The sequence below is a fragment of the Austrofundulus limnaeus genome, unplaced genomic scaffold, assembly GCF_001266775.1.
Source record: "Austrofundulus limnaeus strain Quisiro unplaced genomic scaffold, Austrofundulus_limnaeus-1.0 Scaffold260, whole genome shotgun sequence".
Lineage (NCBI taxonomy): Eukaryota > Metazoa > Chordata > Actinopteri > Cyprinodontiformes > Rivulidae > Austrofundulus > Austrofundulus limnaeus.
This window is the reverse complement of record NW_013952662.1, coordinates 723,105-735,771: the sequence shown is the minus strand read 5'-3', so window position 1 is coordinate 735,771 and position 12,667 is coordinate 723,105. Positions and strand designations below refer to the sequence as shown.

Genomic DNA, 12,667 nt, shown 5'->3' with positions numbered 1-12,667 from the left:
TTCCAGTGAAATATATTTATGTTTGTGGTTGTAATGTGACAAAATATGGAAAAGTTCAAGGGGTATGAATACTTTTGCAAACCACTGTACATATTATTTCTTCTATCATTTCCATTAAGAAAAAAAAGCTATTGGCACACCCATGACTGCATGACTCACATTATCTACTTTTGGTATTTTAGCTGTAAGACTTGAACCAACATTCACATAGTATTGATTAAATTCCTTTACTATTCGACTTTGATCATAGATTTCCTTGTCATCTTTTACAAAATATTGTGAAATTGTGTTTTATGATTTTTCAAAACACTAGTCATTACTCCTCAAGTTGCTTTCATATCACCCTTTTGTTTAAAAAGTCACTATAATATTCCTTCTTGTTCTTTCTTATAATCCATACCAACTTGTTCTTATACTTCTTGAATTCTTCTTGAAAATCTTCTGCTTCTTTTGACTGTAATTTGAAGAAGCATGAGCACAAGTAATTATTTTTTACAACCATTTCTTAACGCTTTCGTCACCCATGGTTTGTCAATGACATTTTTCTTTTCACAGTTTATTTGTATACAATTCTTTTCATACATAGTAATAGTTTGTGACAGGCTGTAAAGAGTTTGAGGCGCTCACAAATAGTCCATAGCATAGTGTTCGTGGTTTATTGTTGTGGTGGCTGATTATGATGGTACGGGGTGGAGAATTCTGGCAGCTGACCGGTGTGGCTTGTTCATTGAGAATTTGAAGTTAGACCAGAACACAACTTCATCATGCCATGGCTCTCACCATGCAACTGCAATGACCAATAAGGTAGGTAGATATGTTTGAAGGTTTGCACCTTGACTTCCATCCTTTCATGGAGAAAGGTGTTTCCTCCTCCACAGGAAGGCTGAAATTGATGGTAGAACCTTAGAAAGGCCACATACACAAATCAGAAGATTCTGCAGGTTGTGACAAGGCCATGGGAACAACAGTGCACACATGAGTGGTAGTGTGATACCTGTGCCAGGACCTTTGAGCTAGATTGATTTTTTAGTGAGTAGATGCATCCTGGCATTGTCCAAGTGAGTTGTTGTATTTGCTGATATCCAGCTCTGTTCTAATAGGTTGTGTAGGTTGTTGATACTGTAGCAGAGTTGTCTAGCTCAGTAGCAAGTATAAACACAGGTAAGGTATTTAAACTTTATGAAATACAAGGGGAAGCGAAATGATTTGTGAGAGCAGAGGAGGAGGGAAACTGAGAAAAATAGCTTTCAATAGCTGACCTAAAATACTGCTGACTTGGCCTAGTTAACTTCCCAAATACCCAAGAGCCAATACAAATATTATACGGAGCAAAATGGAGAGTAGTTTTTGAAAGAAAGGGTCTTTTTTTTTGCAATGTGTTAGAAAATCTTTTCAAGCATAATTAGCTCACTTTAGCGAGGTCTAAAGGTGCTTCAAAGTGACCACTGTAATTCCATTTAACAAATGTTCCTAATGGTACTGTTTCAGATATTAGTCCAAGAGCTCATGTGATTCGGTTTCTGGTTCAGATTATTTCAGATTAGTGCAACGAAGGTGACAGTAGCATGACCTCGGAAAAGGATTAGCCAGCTGGCCAAAGGTTGCTATTTACTCTCAGTTTCCTTCAGTTCCACAACTCTTTGTAGATGATCATTGTTACATAGTTTCTCATATCATATGACAAGCATTAGCTATGTTTGTCTGAGGTCAGAGTCAAGATTGTGCAAATTGGGGGAATTGCTTGTTCTTTTTGGCTTTATTCTTCCAAGAGTGTATTTTGAAGTTTGACTTGAGTTTATTGTTGTGGACTGCAAGACTGTGGTTGACATTGTGATCTTTTTTATGTCTTTAAAAAAAGGACCTTTTACAGAGTTTTTAAGGCAACTCAAAGGGGGTCATTAAGTGACATTTTCTAAAAGTGCTTGCAGGGCTTTGTGGGATGTCATTTTATTTTATTTAGGTCAGTCTAAACTCAGTTTACTTTTATTTGCAGCAGTGCTGGTTAAAAATCCCACTGTGGGCCTATGATGCCAACTGTTCAAAATCACAAGCTGGTCCTGTGATAGCTCCTAATGCTAGCTATAGAAGCATGTTTTGATGAATTTGTGTTCAAATATTAACCTCTTGAGCCCCATACAATACAGTATTTCCTGTTTTCTATATCTTTTAACTTATATTAACTTAAGATCTATAAGTTGAACCTGGATATATTTGGTATCAATAGAAAGCTAAGAATCTTGGCTAAAAGCTATTTTTACATTCACCAAACACAGTTCAAATGTCAAGCAGTTGAACCAGAAAGTAAACAAGCAGTACAAAATGGGATTGTTGCAAATCTGTAAATACATTACAACAAATCTCTAAAGGAAAAAAAAGGACATTTGTTTTCAAAGCAAGTCAAAGCAGACATCAAGATAGGCTGTAAAGTGTGTTGAAAGTTTTTTTAACTTGATTTTGAGTGAATATGATCCAACTGAAGTCAAATATAATTTATCATTATTATATGGTGACTAAATGTTTGGATAACTTTTCAAAAGAACAAACATTCAATAACAAGTCTAAGGCAGGGAAGAAAAAATACATAACTTTTGGATGCAAAAGCTTAACATTTATTAATGGTACCATCATGGTCCGTCCTGCGCAGAATGACAAAATGCAAAATAATTTCTTTACACAAACCTCTGTAACTTCGCTCCAGTTAATTTTAGCAGCATGAATCTTTGCACAGGTAATGTTCACAAGTATGGTTTCCAAGAGTTTTTAGCCTGATTCATTCTGGTTTTAAATGGGTTAAATACTGTCAAATGCAAAAAGTATTCAGACGGGAGGGAAATTTTGTGTTTCCCCAATATCTCTAAAATCACAGCAGCTGTTTTAATACTTACCCCTAATTTACACTACTTGCGTTCCATCTCCGCTCCGCTCCGGTCCGACCCCCGCAGCAAATACGCGCCCGTTATAATCAATGAGAGTATTTACACTGGCTGCGCACGGTGGTGGTGAGCGGATGGTGATCCGGCAAAATTAGATCCGATCCTATTTCTGCCGGATGCCAGAGCAATTTTTAACGATTACGTCGCACCAACAGGAAAAGAAATGAGCACAACATCCGTATTAATAAAATAAGACACTTTTAAGCTGGATAATACGTCGGAATAATGTCGAAATTGCGGCTATATAAATAAATATATTGATATATTTCTACACAAATACTGTCAGAATGTATCGTTCTGTTTGGGAAGCAGATGGAAACGTAGCATGAAGCATATGTGTACACACACGATACACGCGGATTTTATTTTGAAATCAGAAGTTTCAGAAAGACGACAGCGAGACAGTTTCAACATAGATATCAAAAACCTTTATATCAATGYTTTCAGCTGTGTTTGGAGTTGGTCTTTCACAGAATTAATTATTTTTTGCTGTTATCACTGAATTTATCGCGCGATCACTTTCCTTCACACTCTCTGTCGGACCGGACAGAGACACAAACGAACAGCTGCGACCTGCGCAGCGCAGCGGAGACGCATGTAGTGTAAATCCGGACTTACACTTCTAATCAAATCTCCCAAGTGTAAGCTTTATTTTGATACCAAGATTATTTAAGTAGAATTAGTAAATACTGAGATACACTCAGTTACATTTCGGCATGGTATTTCAAGCAAAAGCATCAAGAAAACCCCTTGGGGCTTAAGAGGTTAAACAGTTTTAAGACTGCAGGGTAAAACTTAAGCTTCCAGTGCTCCTAAAGTAACAAGCACTTGGAACTTAGCAAAAATGAGAGAGATGACTATCAAAGCTGACTGAGATCTCTCAGCTTTGATTAGGACATTGTCCGTACCTCGGTTTTTATCCCAACAGCTGTCTGCTGTTTGCTTGTCCCCACATGCATCGCAACAGGGCCAGACAAAACAAGATGGAGACTTTCACAGCAGAGGTGCTTGATTCTTGGCCTCTGCTACAGTGATTTTCAGGACACCAGCACCTCCCGCTAACAAACCCTGTCACCAAACTGCACTCCTTGTCAATACTGCCAGTGTCCCCAGAGGCTGCATCACATCACATACTGTACTCATCAGTTTTCTGTCAACTAATCTGAAGTAACCCGAGCAGACAATAGGACAGTCTGAACCAGATGGCTGTCCTGTAACCTCCCGGTGGGTCTAGACTGTCACTTTGAGCTGGCCAGAGTAGAACTGAGACTTAACTTTTCCTCAAATGAGTGAGTGTCTTTTGAGGGTTTTTGTTTTTGGCTCTGTGTGATACAAGATTTGCCACGCTCACAAAAAAAACCTTGCCCAAAAAAAAAGAGTGTCCCATCCAAAAATCTGTTTCTGTGCCATTTGTGTGCGTGGGTGGGCGTTACAAAGGATCAAACATTTGGTTGCTGTGGTTACACGCGCTCTTTTGGCTTGGCTTGGTTGCCAGCGGTGAGGCAGAACAGGGGCTTTGAGGGGGGATTTGGTTCATGATGTTGAATTGATTTCAACAAAATGGTGTAAAATATTGCAAGTATTTGTAAACTGCTATTTATAAAACGTCCCAATTACACGTTTTGCATCATGAGAAAACTTCACTGTTATATCAGTGCATGTAGAACATTAACACCTGTTATCAAATGGCATACAAAGTCTTAAAATTAGTCAAGTTTTCCCTTTTTTAAATTTTACAAAATGAGCTTATAAAGCAGAATATAGACAGACTGTTTGGCTTTTTGCTGACCAAGGCTACAGCTGTGTTCAACAACAAAAGCACAGCCATGGGAGGGCCATGTCTGAGAAGCTCTGACGAGAGCTGCAGCTGAGGAAAGTTTAAAAAAAAAGGTATTCTGTAGCATTCCTACATTGAGAGTATTTAACTTTAAGTAATGCATAATAATCTCAAAATGTCAGTTTTACTTTGTGTCCATTTTTTGACACTAGAATATTGGTACTTAAAAGCTGTGATGTACCTTTTTTAAATTGTGTGTGGAGGTGGGTGTGTGCCATTCTTCCTCGTGTGAATATAATACAGACGTTACTGGGTCAGGTCTTTAAATTGTTCTAGGATTTTGTTTGTCAGTGTGCATTGCCAATGCAATGCACACTATTGTGATTCGTTTCACATCCAAGTCATCTCAACTTTGGCACACTACCACTCCTGCATACTTTGTCCTAGAGCTGCCATTGTAATTTATATCTGTAAAGCTGCTGTGCTAAATGATGGCTATGCATTTTGGTGCCTGTAAAACTTATAGTTTATGAAATATTAATGTTTAATAAATTATAAAGACAGTCAATGGAGCCTTGTATTGGTCCAATACTGCCCCCTGCTGCATCTACACAATATGGTACTGCACCATAGTTTAATAATATTTAAACTCAGTAGTTCAGTGTTTACAGTACTAATATGATTGTATTTTGATGTTTTRCTATAATRTTGTCYYAATACTGCTCTATTKTTGTAATATTATGCAGTTTAGTGTCAATAATTGTATTGGCAAGGTAAACTCTTTCTGCATACATACAATCCAAGCCCTGGGATTGTTCTCTGCCACATCTCCTATAGTGTCATGGTGAACACTGAGGGATTTCATGCAGGAGGTCAGGGTTCAATCCCAGCTATGATCAAACTATTTCAGTAAAACTACATATTTTCAGATTCATATATCATCACACAATTACGCTCATTACAAACACCTGCTGGCTTGGCAGGTGTTTGACTGATAATAATTAGAATACACTTTTGAACTTGGTCACAGTTCATTCTGCAAGTCCAATGCTGCAGGCAATGACATGCTACATGGCAATGCACACTTGTTTTTACGTCGTAAAAACCCATGTCTAGTTTTATAGTAACGTCTGCCATCTATACTATAGATCAGAGTACAATTAAAGACCTATCATTACTTGAAGGAATGCAATGTATCACATCTGCTGCCTCTCATGCCTGAGTTTTAAAGAAAGATCATCTTAAGCTTACAGTCAAATCTTCACAATAATGCTATGATCAATCATACAATGCTGCAAGATGCTACACAATATTTTACCATTCAGTATTTTGTAAAAATATTTTAAAGGGGCAATATTATGTTTTTCTCAGGCATACATTTAAATACTATACCATAATAAAGTATCTATGTCACCTTTAGTTGATATTAAAATACTGTTTTTATGTTTAAATAGAAAATAAACTTATCTTCTCATCACTTCCTCTTCTAAACGCCTTGAAATTGGCCTCTGTCTCTTTAAGAACCACCTTCCACTTCTGGGGTGGGGGTGGGGGGTGCGCGTGCGCTATGATGCAGTTTACTTGGCATCTGAAAATACATTTCCTCAAAGGTCTTTTTAATCTGAAAAGAGCTTCACTGAGTGAGAACTAATGTTGAGAGCTCAGCAGACAGTTAGTTTTCACTTTCACCCGTGAGCCTTAAGAAGTCAAGGGCAGGGTGTGTGGGGAGAGGGAGGGGGGCTGCTGCGCGTTAAGGAAGTTTGGCTTAAAGGCACAGTGTGTAGGATTTTGTCAATTCTTTTAGCCGAAATTGAGATAATCACTAATGACAATAAATAAAAACATGTCTAATCATTGCAGACAAAGACCTTGTTTTATTTTTTTTACCTTATAAAAAGCTGTTTATATCTCCATGGCCGCGGGTCGCCACTACAGGCAGCCGCCATCTTGTCTACGAAGGCTCATGAAGGACAAACTGCGGTGGCGACGTCAAAAACGGTTTTAGTTGTAATACTATAAATGTAATATTTGTTGTCTGTCATTGTAGCTGGGATAATTTTACTTATTAAAGCTCATAATCTTACCACTTGAAACATCACTAGCCCTGAAGCTGCTGGTAGACATCGCGGTTGGAATTATCAAAGGTTTTTGACACCTGAGAGACACCGTAGAAACTCCTTTGTGTTTGGAAGCGTGGGGTGGGGGTGGGGGGAGGACCAAGGAGGATGATTCAACCACTCAACCACTACATGTTGCTGAAAACAACAAATCCTACACACTGCGCCTTTAAAGACACATCCCAGAGGCGTTTCTAGTCCCAAAAGGTGTTTCTGGTCCCCACCTGTCGTTTTGCTCCTCAGCATGGCTTCCTAAAAACGCTGCAGGATTTCTCAAACATGCATGAATGAGTCAGAGCAAGGCTTTGGACATGTATAATATTATAACATGATATAAAACTCAAAAAGTTGATTTTACATGATATTGCTCCTTCAAAACATTTAAAATATACAAAGTCCTTAATTGAAATATTTACTCAGTAGTTCATTTGTGTTTGCTTCACTTATAGTGAATATTATCATGTTTAGACAGGAAGTTGATGTAAGATAAACATTAGTCATAAAAACCATCATAATAAGTCATAAAACAGGATTCTTTCATAAAGATAAAGTGTCAGATGTGAATTACCTGTTAAAAATACAGAAATACAACCATCCTTTAAGGGGTGTCCAAGTTGTATTTAGGGGAATCAAACCCTTCTTTACAGCCCTAATTTCAACCATGCTATTCTTTTGTTTTGTGATACATGTATGGGACATTTCCTCTTTGATTTTCTTTGTGTAAAACTAATTTTCATCTCCAGGAAAAAAAGGATCAGAGGAGACTTATTTCAGAACAAAAGTGACTCAAATACTTTGTTAGTACAATGGTAAATGGACTGTACTTACAGTATTTAAACCTTTCTGTCCAACCAGGATACTGAAGTAAATCAATCCTTAGAGACTAATCAGTGCTTTAAATCACATTCATACACTGATGGGACACACATCAGAGGCAGTGGGGGTTCAGTGCCCAGGGACACATTGACATGTGGCTGAATAGTGGTGGAATCGAACCGCCAACTCTCGCATTAGAGGACCGACTTCCCTAACCACTCAGCCACAGCTGCCCCAATCACAGAATGACCTTTGAAATGACTGGAAATTGTTTTAGGGTTTATTTTTATTTACTTTAAAACAAGACATTACATCATCCCACTGAAAGCTACGTGTGGACCACCGAGCAAGAAACGTAATGTTTCTGAGTCACCTAATAGGTCATGTTTATGACTCCACCACAAATCACCTCTGAGGGCAGCCACACCCTCACAGTGAGGCCCTGTGTCACTCCTACACTCCCTGTTAACAGCCAACCTCTCCAGATAAACCAGCCCAACACTTAACATGCTTTAGGTATCATTTTATTACATAAAGCTTAGCAGCTTCACTGTTTTACAACTGAATATCAAAAGTACAAGAAAAGGCATTAGGGACAACAGAAACTCTTAATTGACAATCAAAGTTGTATCCTTCCAAATAGTAATGTGCATAAAAAATGTTTATAAAGTTTTATATGACCATGATGGAATCCATTGCAGAATAAAATAACTTTTTATGATCATGATAAAACAGACAAATAATCAGGTGGTAAAATCACGTCCACACATCCTCGTACTTCCATCAAACAGGACTTTGTATAGACTTGCACTCATGTTTGTAACTGTATTTATGCCCAACCCAGACACTTCCCCTAAAACTAACCATTACTACTCTAATCCCGACCCTAACCTTAACCAAAACTTACGTCATACCATACCTCTAAACCTAACCAGTAGAGTACAGTAGAGCTGCAAACAAAGTGAGGACCGGGAGAGCGTCCTCACTTCCCAAATATGACCTCACTTTGTTGGTTAAAAACATAACGGTGCTCACTCTGTGGCAGAGACAAGTAGACACACACACACACACACACACACACACACACACAAACACACACACACTGTGCTGTCTATCAGGAACTGATTAGTACCTCATTTTGCTTGCAGGTGATGTACTTCAGCTCCTTGTTTCCCTACGTTGTCCTGATTTGCTTCCTGGTTCGGTCTCTGCTCCTGAAGGGCTCCGTGGATGGGATTCGTCACATGTTCACACCCAAGGTAATAGAGGTCTAAACAGCTGAACGTGGGACTGAACAGGTTTTATATGAATAATGTTTAATACACAGCTTCAGTCATTTTATGTGCTCTGATTATGTTTCTTAAAGAAAAGGCTGTTTTTTAGAACACACGATGGACACTCCTCGTTCCCACTGCTGCCCTATTAAAAAAAGCCAGAATATTCTTTTAATCAAATTTAAATCCAGTATTAACTCCAGCAATAAATACCAGCATTTAAGCTGATAATGTACCTATTATATTTGGCAATATTCAGTGAGGTATTTCTTCATGAGTACTCACATTTCTTTGGGCTTCTATTCTGTCCTATACTTTGTGATTATATGTATTAGATTACCGGTAAGTGTCCCTACTCTTATCTAGATTCACTTTATTTCCTGATAAATTCACTGCCACGTCTGCTCTGTGATAGGCTGATTCCTCAGCAGCGAGCAGCCAATAGCGCATCAGGCCACACAGCCATGTCACCATGGAAACAGGAGCTACAGAGTCCTTATGTAAGCAGCCGAAGATGCTCCTTTGCAGCCGAGCGTGTCTGCCCTGTCTCATCCAGTTGTCTTCTAACTTCAAACACATACCTGTGGACACCGGTGGGTCCCGCTCTCAGAGAGGTGGAGGCGTTTACGACCCCCTCGTCTGACCGATGGGGGTCCTAAACATGTAGGTGATACATTCCAGCAGTGAGGGGGAAGGAAATAATAACCCTGGAAGGTTTTCTGAGTGGTCACTTTTCCATAATGACACATTTCTGTTCCTGATAGGAGCAGGTGGAGACCCCATCAGGGAGTTATGAGTCACTGAAGGGTTACAGATCTTTCATACCTGTGTGTATATATATATATTTACTGGTCTGTATGTATCAACCCCACCTGTGGTCATGAGGTTATAGATCATAAAAGCAGGTTTCCCACGGGTCCTTGAAATCCTTGAAAGTTTGTGAATTTGAAAAAAATACATTTTTTTAAGGCCCTGGAAAGTTTGTGAAAATAGCCCAAAATTACATTGTCCTTGAATGTTTTTTGGGATTGAAGTTCTCTATTCACACGACTGATTTTCATCATCTGTATAAAAAAATCTTACATTTGATGCAGTGGATAACTCAGGATTACGGTAAACTGACGTGGTTTTCAACAAATAACGTGAACCATAGTCCTAGTTTTATCCAATCAGAGCAGAGTAGGGCGGGTCGTTCTTTCTGAGCCCAGGTGAAAACACCACAGCTCCTCCTGTCCTCACCGAGCGTCTGGACATGTTCACATCCCCTCCTCCCAAACTGAGCTGCTGAACCTCCCAGGACATAATTAAATGTCCATGTATTGTGGATATGAATGTAGGGTAAACATTTAATCCACTTTATTTCATTGATTCTGACTCAACAGCTTCTGTGTTCAGTTTTTCATAAAATTTACATATTAAACCTGTTTATTTGTAACATTCTGCTGTAACAGTAGGTCATTGCCGTCACGCGTGGTTCTTGAATTTGAGGAAATTGGTACTGGAAAGTCCTTGAAAGGTCCTTGAATTTGATGTTGACCAAGGTGTGGGAACCCTGTAAAAGATATAAGCCATCTGAAAGGAGGTTCCTTCATAGAGTGGCCAGGTTCAGACTTTGATGTAAAGTAAGGAGCTGTTCCTCTGCATCAGAATGCTCTTTGGCTCTGGAACACCTTGGGGTCCCAAAGAAGGAGCGGGGAAAAAAGTTTCTTGTACACTTTTAGAGTTTCCCATTGATTGTCACAAAAAGCCATTGTAGTCCCTGGAAAACAACACTTGATCAACACATGAGAATATCCTGCTGCCAACAGATATACTTGACTAATATCTGTCTACCTTGAGTAGTTTTCCCTTTCTTTCCTGGTTAAAATCCTACTATCAGTGTTGGGCTTCTTCTCATCACACATCAAACTGTAAGTGTAAAAACTAATCTGTTCTGCTCTCAGTTGGAGATCATGTTGGAGGCCAAAGTGTGGCGCGAGGCGGCCACACAAGTCTTCTTCGCTCTGGGTCTGGGCTTCGGCGGCGTCATTGCCTTTTCCAGTTACAACAAGCGCAACAACAACTGCCACTTCGACGCTGTCCTGGTGTCGTTTATCAATTTCTTCACCTCCGTGCTGGCCACCCTGGTGGTGTTCGCCGTGCTGGGCTTTAAGGCCAACATCATGAACGACAAATGTGTTGCACTGTGAGTACGAGCCTCTGCCACTATTAGCTACAGTGAGACTGTCCAGGAGAAGTTTGTGAACAATAACTTTTAGATGTGAAGTGAAGGGTAAATGCTGATACAGCGTTTTTTTTTTTCTCAAAAAGAAAAGAAATCAAATTTGGACATAAATGTGTATAAAAGTATATAGTAAACCTGTTAACAATAGTTTTTTTTTCTTATTTTAGAAACTCTAACAAGATTGTGGCATTGCTGGGGAATGGTATTGAAGCCAGCCTCATTCCTCACCACATAAACCTGACTCAGGTGAGTCAGGTGAGTGCTGAGGACTACCACCAGATTATTGAGATCCTCAGAGGAGTGAAAGAGGACAGCTACGAGAAGCTGGGGCTGGAGTCCTGCAGCATCGAAGATGAGCTCAATAAGGTACAAAGGAGGGGAAAGGATCGGACAAATCTAGTCTTTAAAACAGTCGCAGTTCTTTTTTAGTGTTAAATGTTTTGTAAATGAGAGGTAACGGATACCAGTTAGCTTAGCTTAGCTTAGCACAGAACTACTAGCATAGCTTTGTTCACAGCAACTCTAGAGCTTAGTCAGGGTTCCCGCGGACCCTTAAAAAGTCTTAAAAGTCATTGAATTCATCAATCCAAAAACAAGGCCTTAATTAGCCTTAAATGTCTTAAATCAATCTTTCAGAGGTCTTAAAACTGTTAACACATTGTAAATAGGATGACTGTATTTGTCTCAAATATTAAAATAATTGGTAACGTTTAATTTCTTTTAAACAATTACTGCAGCTAGTTGTTTTGCATTAGACATTTGGGTAAAATTTCATTTTATTTTATTTTTTTCACATTTGTGTTCATTGTGAAGTTGGTCTTAAATTTCCTTTCAAATGGCATTAAAAAGCATTAAAAATTTAACTTGCCTTAAGCTGTAAGAACCCTGTTATTTATAGTTTATAATTTCTAAATTAAACCCAAAACATTATGTGTTAAAACAAATGAAAAAATAAAATCAATGACATATTAGTTACCTTTACCTTTTATTAAAGCAGGGTTCAGGCTGTTGTTTGGGCTCCTAAAAGCTTTAGAACAAGGTAGTTTTATCAGCTTTCTTTGCAAATACTGTACCTCAGGAGCCCCATTTACAACCGGTCAAAGTGGAGGTTTGTTTTTACTCAAGATGGACTGAAGCTCTGCACAGATGCTACAGATCTATACAACTTTATGGAATTCTGACATCATTATAGGCTAACTTCTAAAAAAACACTCTTTTATATAGGAACAATATTTTTTCAGATTAAATGGACAAGCTAATAGATTTCTGTGTTGTAGAAAAACCTCTGAGTAGAGACTAAATTTAATTAGGACTGAGTAGATTAATGCCTTTTCTGTATTTTAGTTCTCAGCAGAGAATGAGCAAAGCTTTCCTGACACAAAGTGACTGAGGAGGAGCTAATAGCTGGAATATTTATAGCATCTGAAGAAATGAGAGATAAAAAGTGAAAATCACAGGTTATACACAGGTCAAACACTGATTATCAGGAAATCATGCAGACTTATACATATATACTGTATATATAT

The 12,667-nt window shown here is 38.6% G+C and overlaps 1 protein-coding gene across 1 annotated transcript in view; it reads left to right on the top strand.

Annotated features, from left to right (window-relative positions):
* The window catches only part of slc6a15 (solute carrier family 6 member 15), a gene marked incomplete in the record, with an annotated part of 38,314 nt that overhangs the window by 20,164 nt on the left and 5,483 nt on the right, over positions 1-12,667 (top strand). The window contains 3 exon segments of the mRNA XM_014020607.1: positions 8,792-8,902; positions 10,861-11,102; positions 11,309-11,507. Coding sequence (XP_013876061.1) covers positions 8,792-8,902; positions 10,861-11,102; positions 11,309-11,507 — 552 coding nt within the window.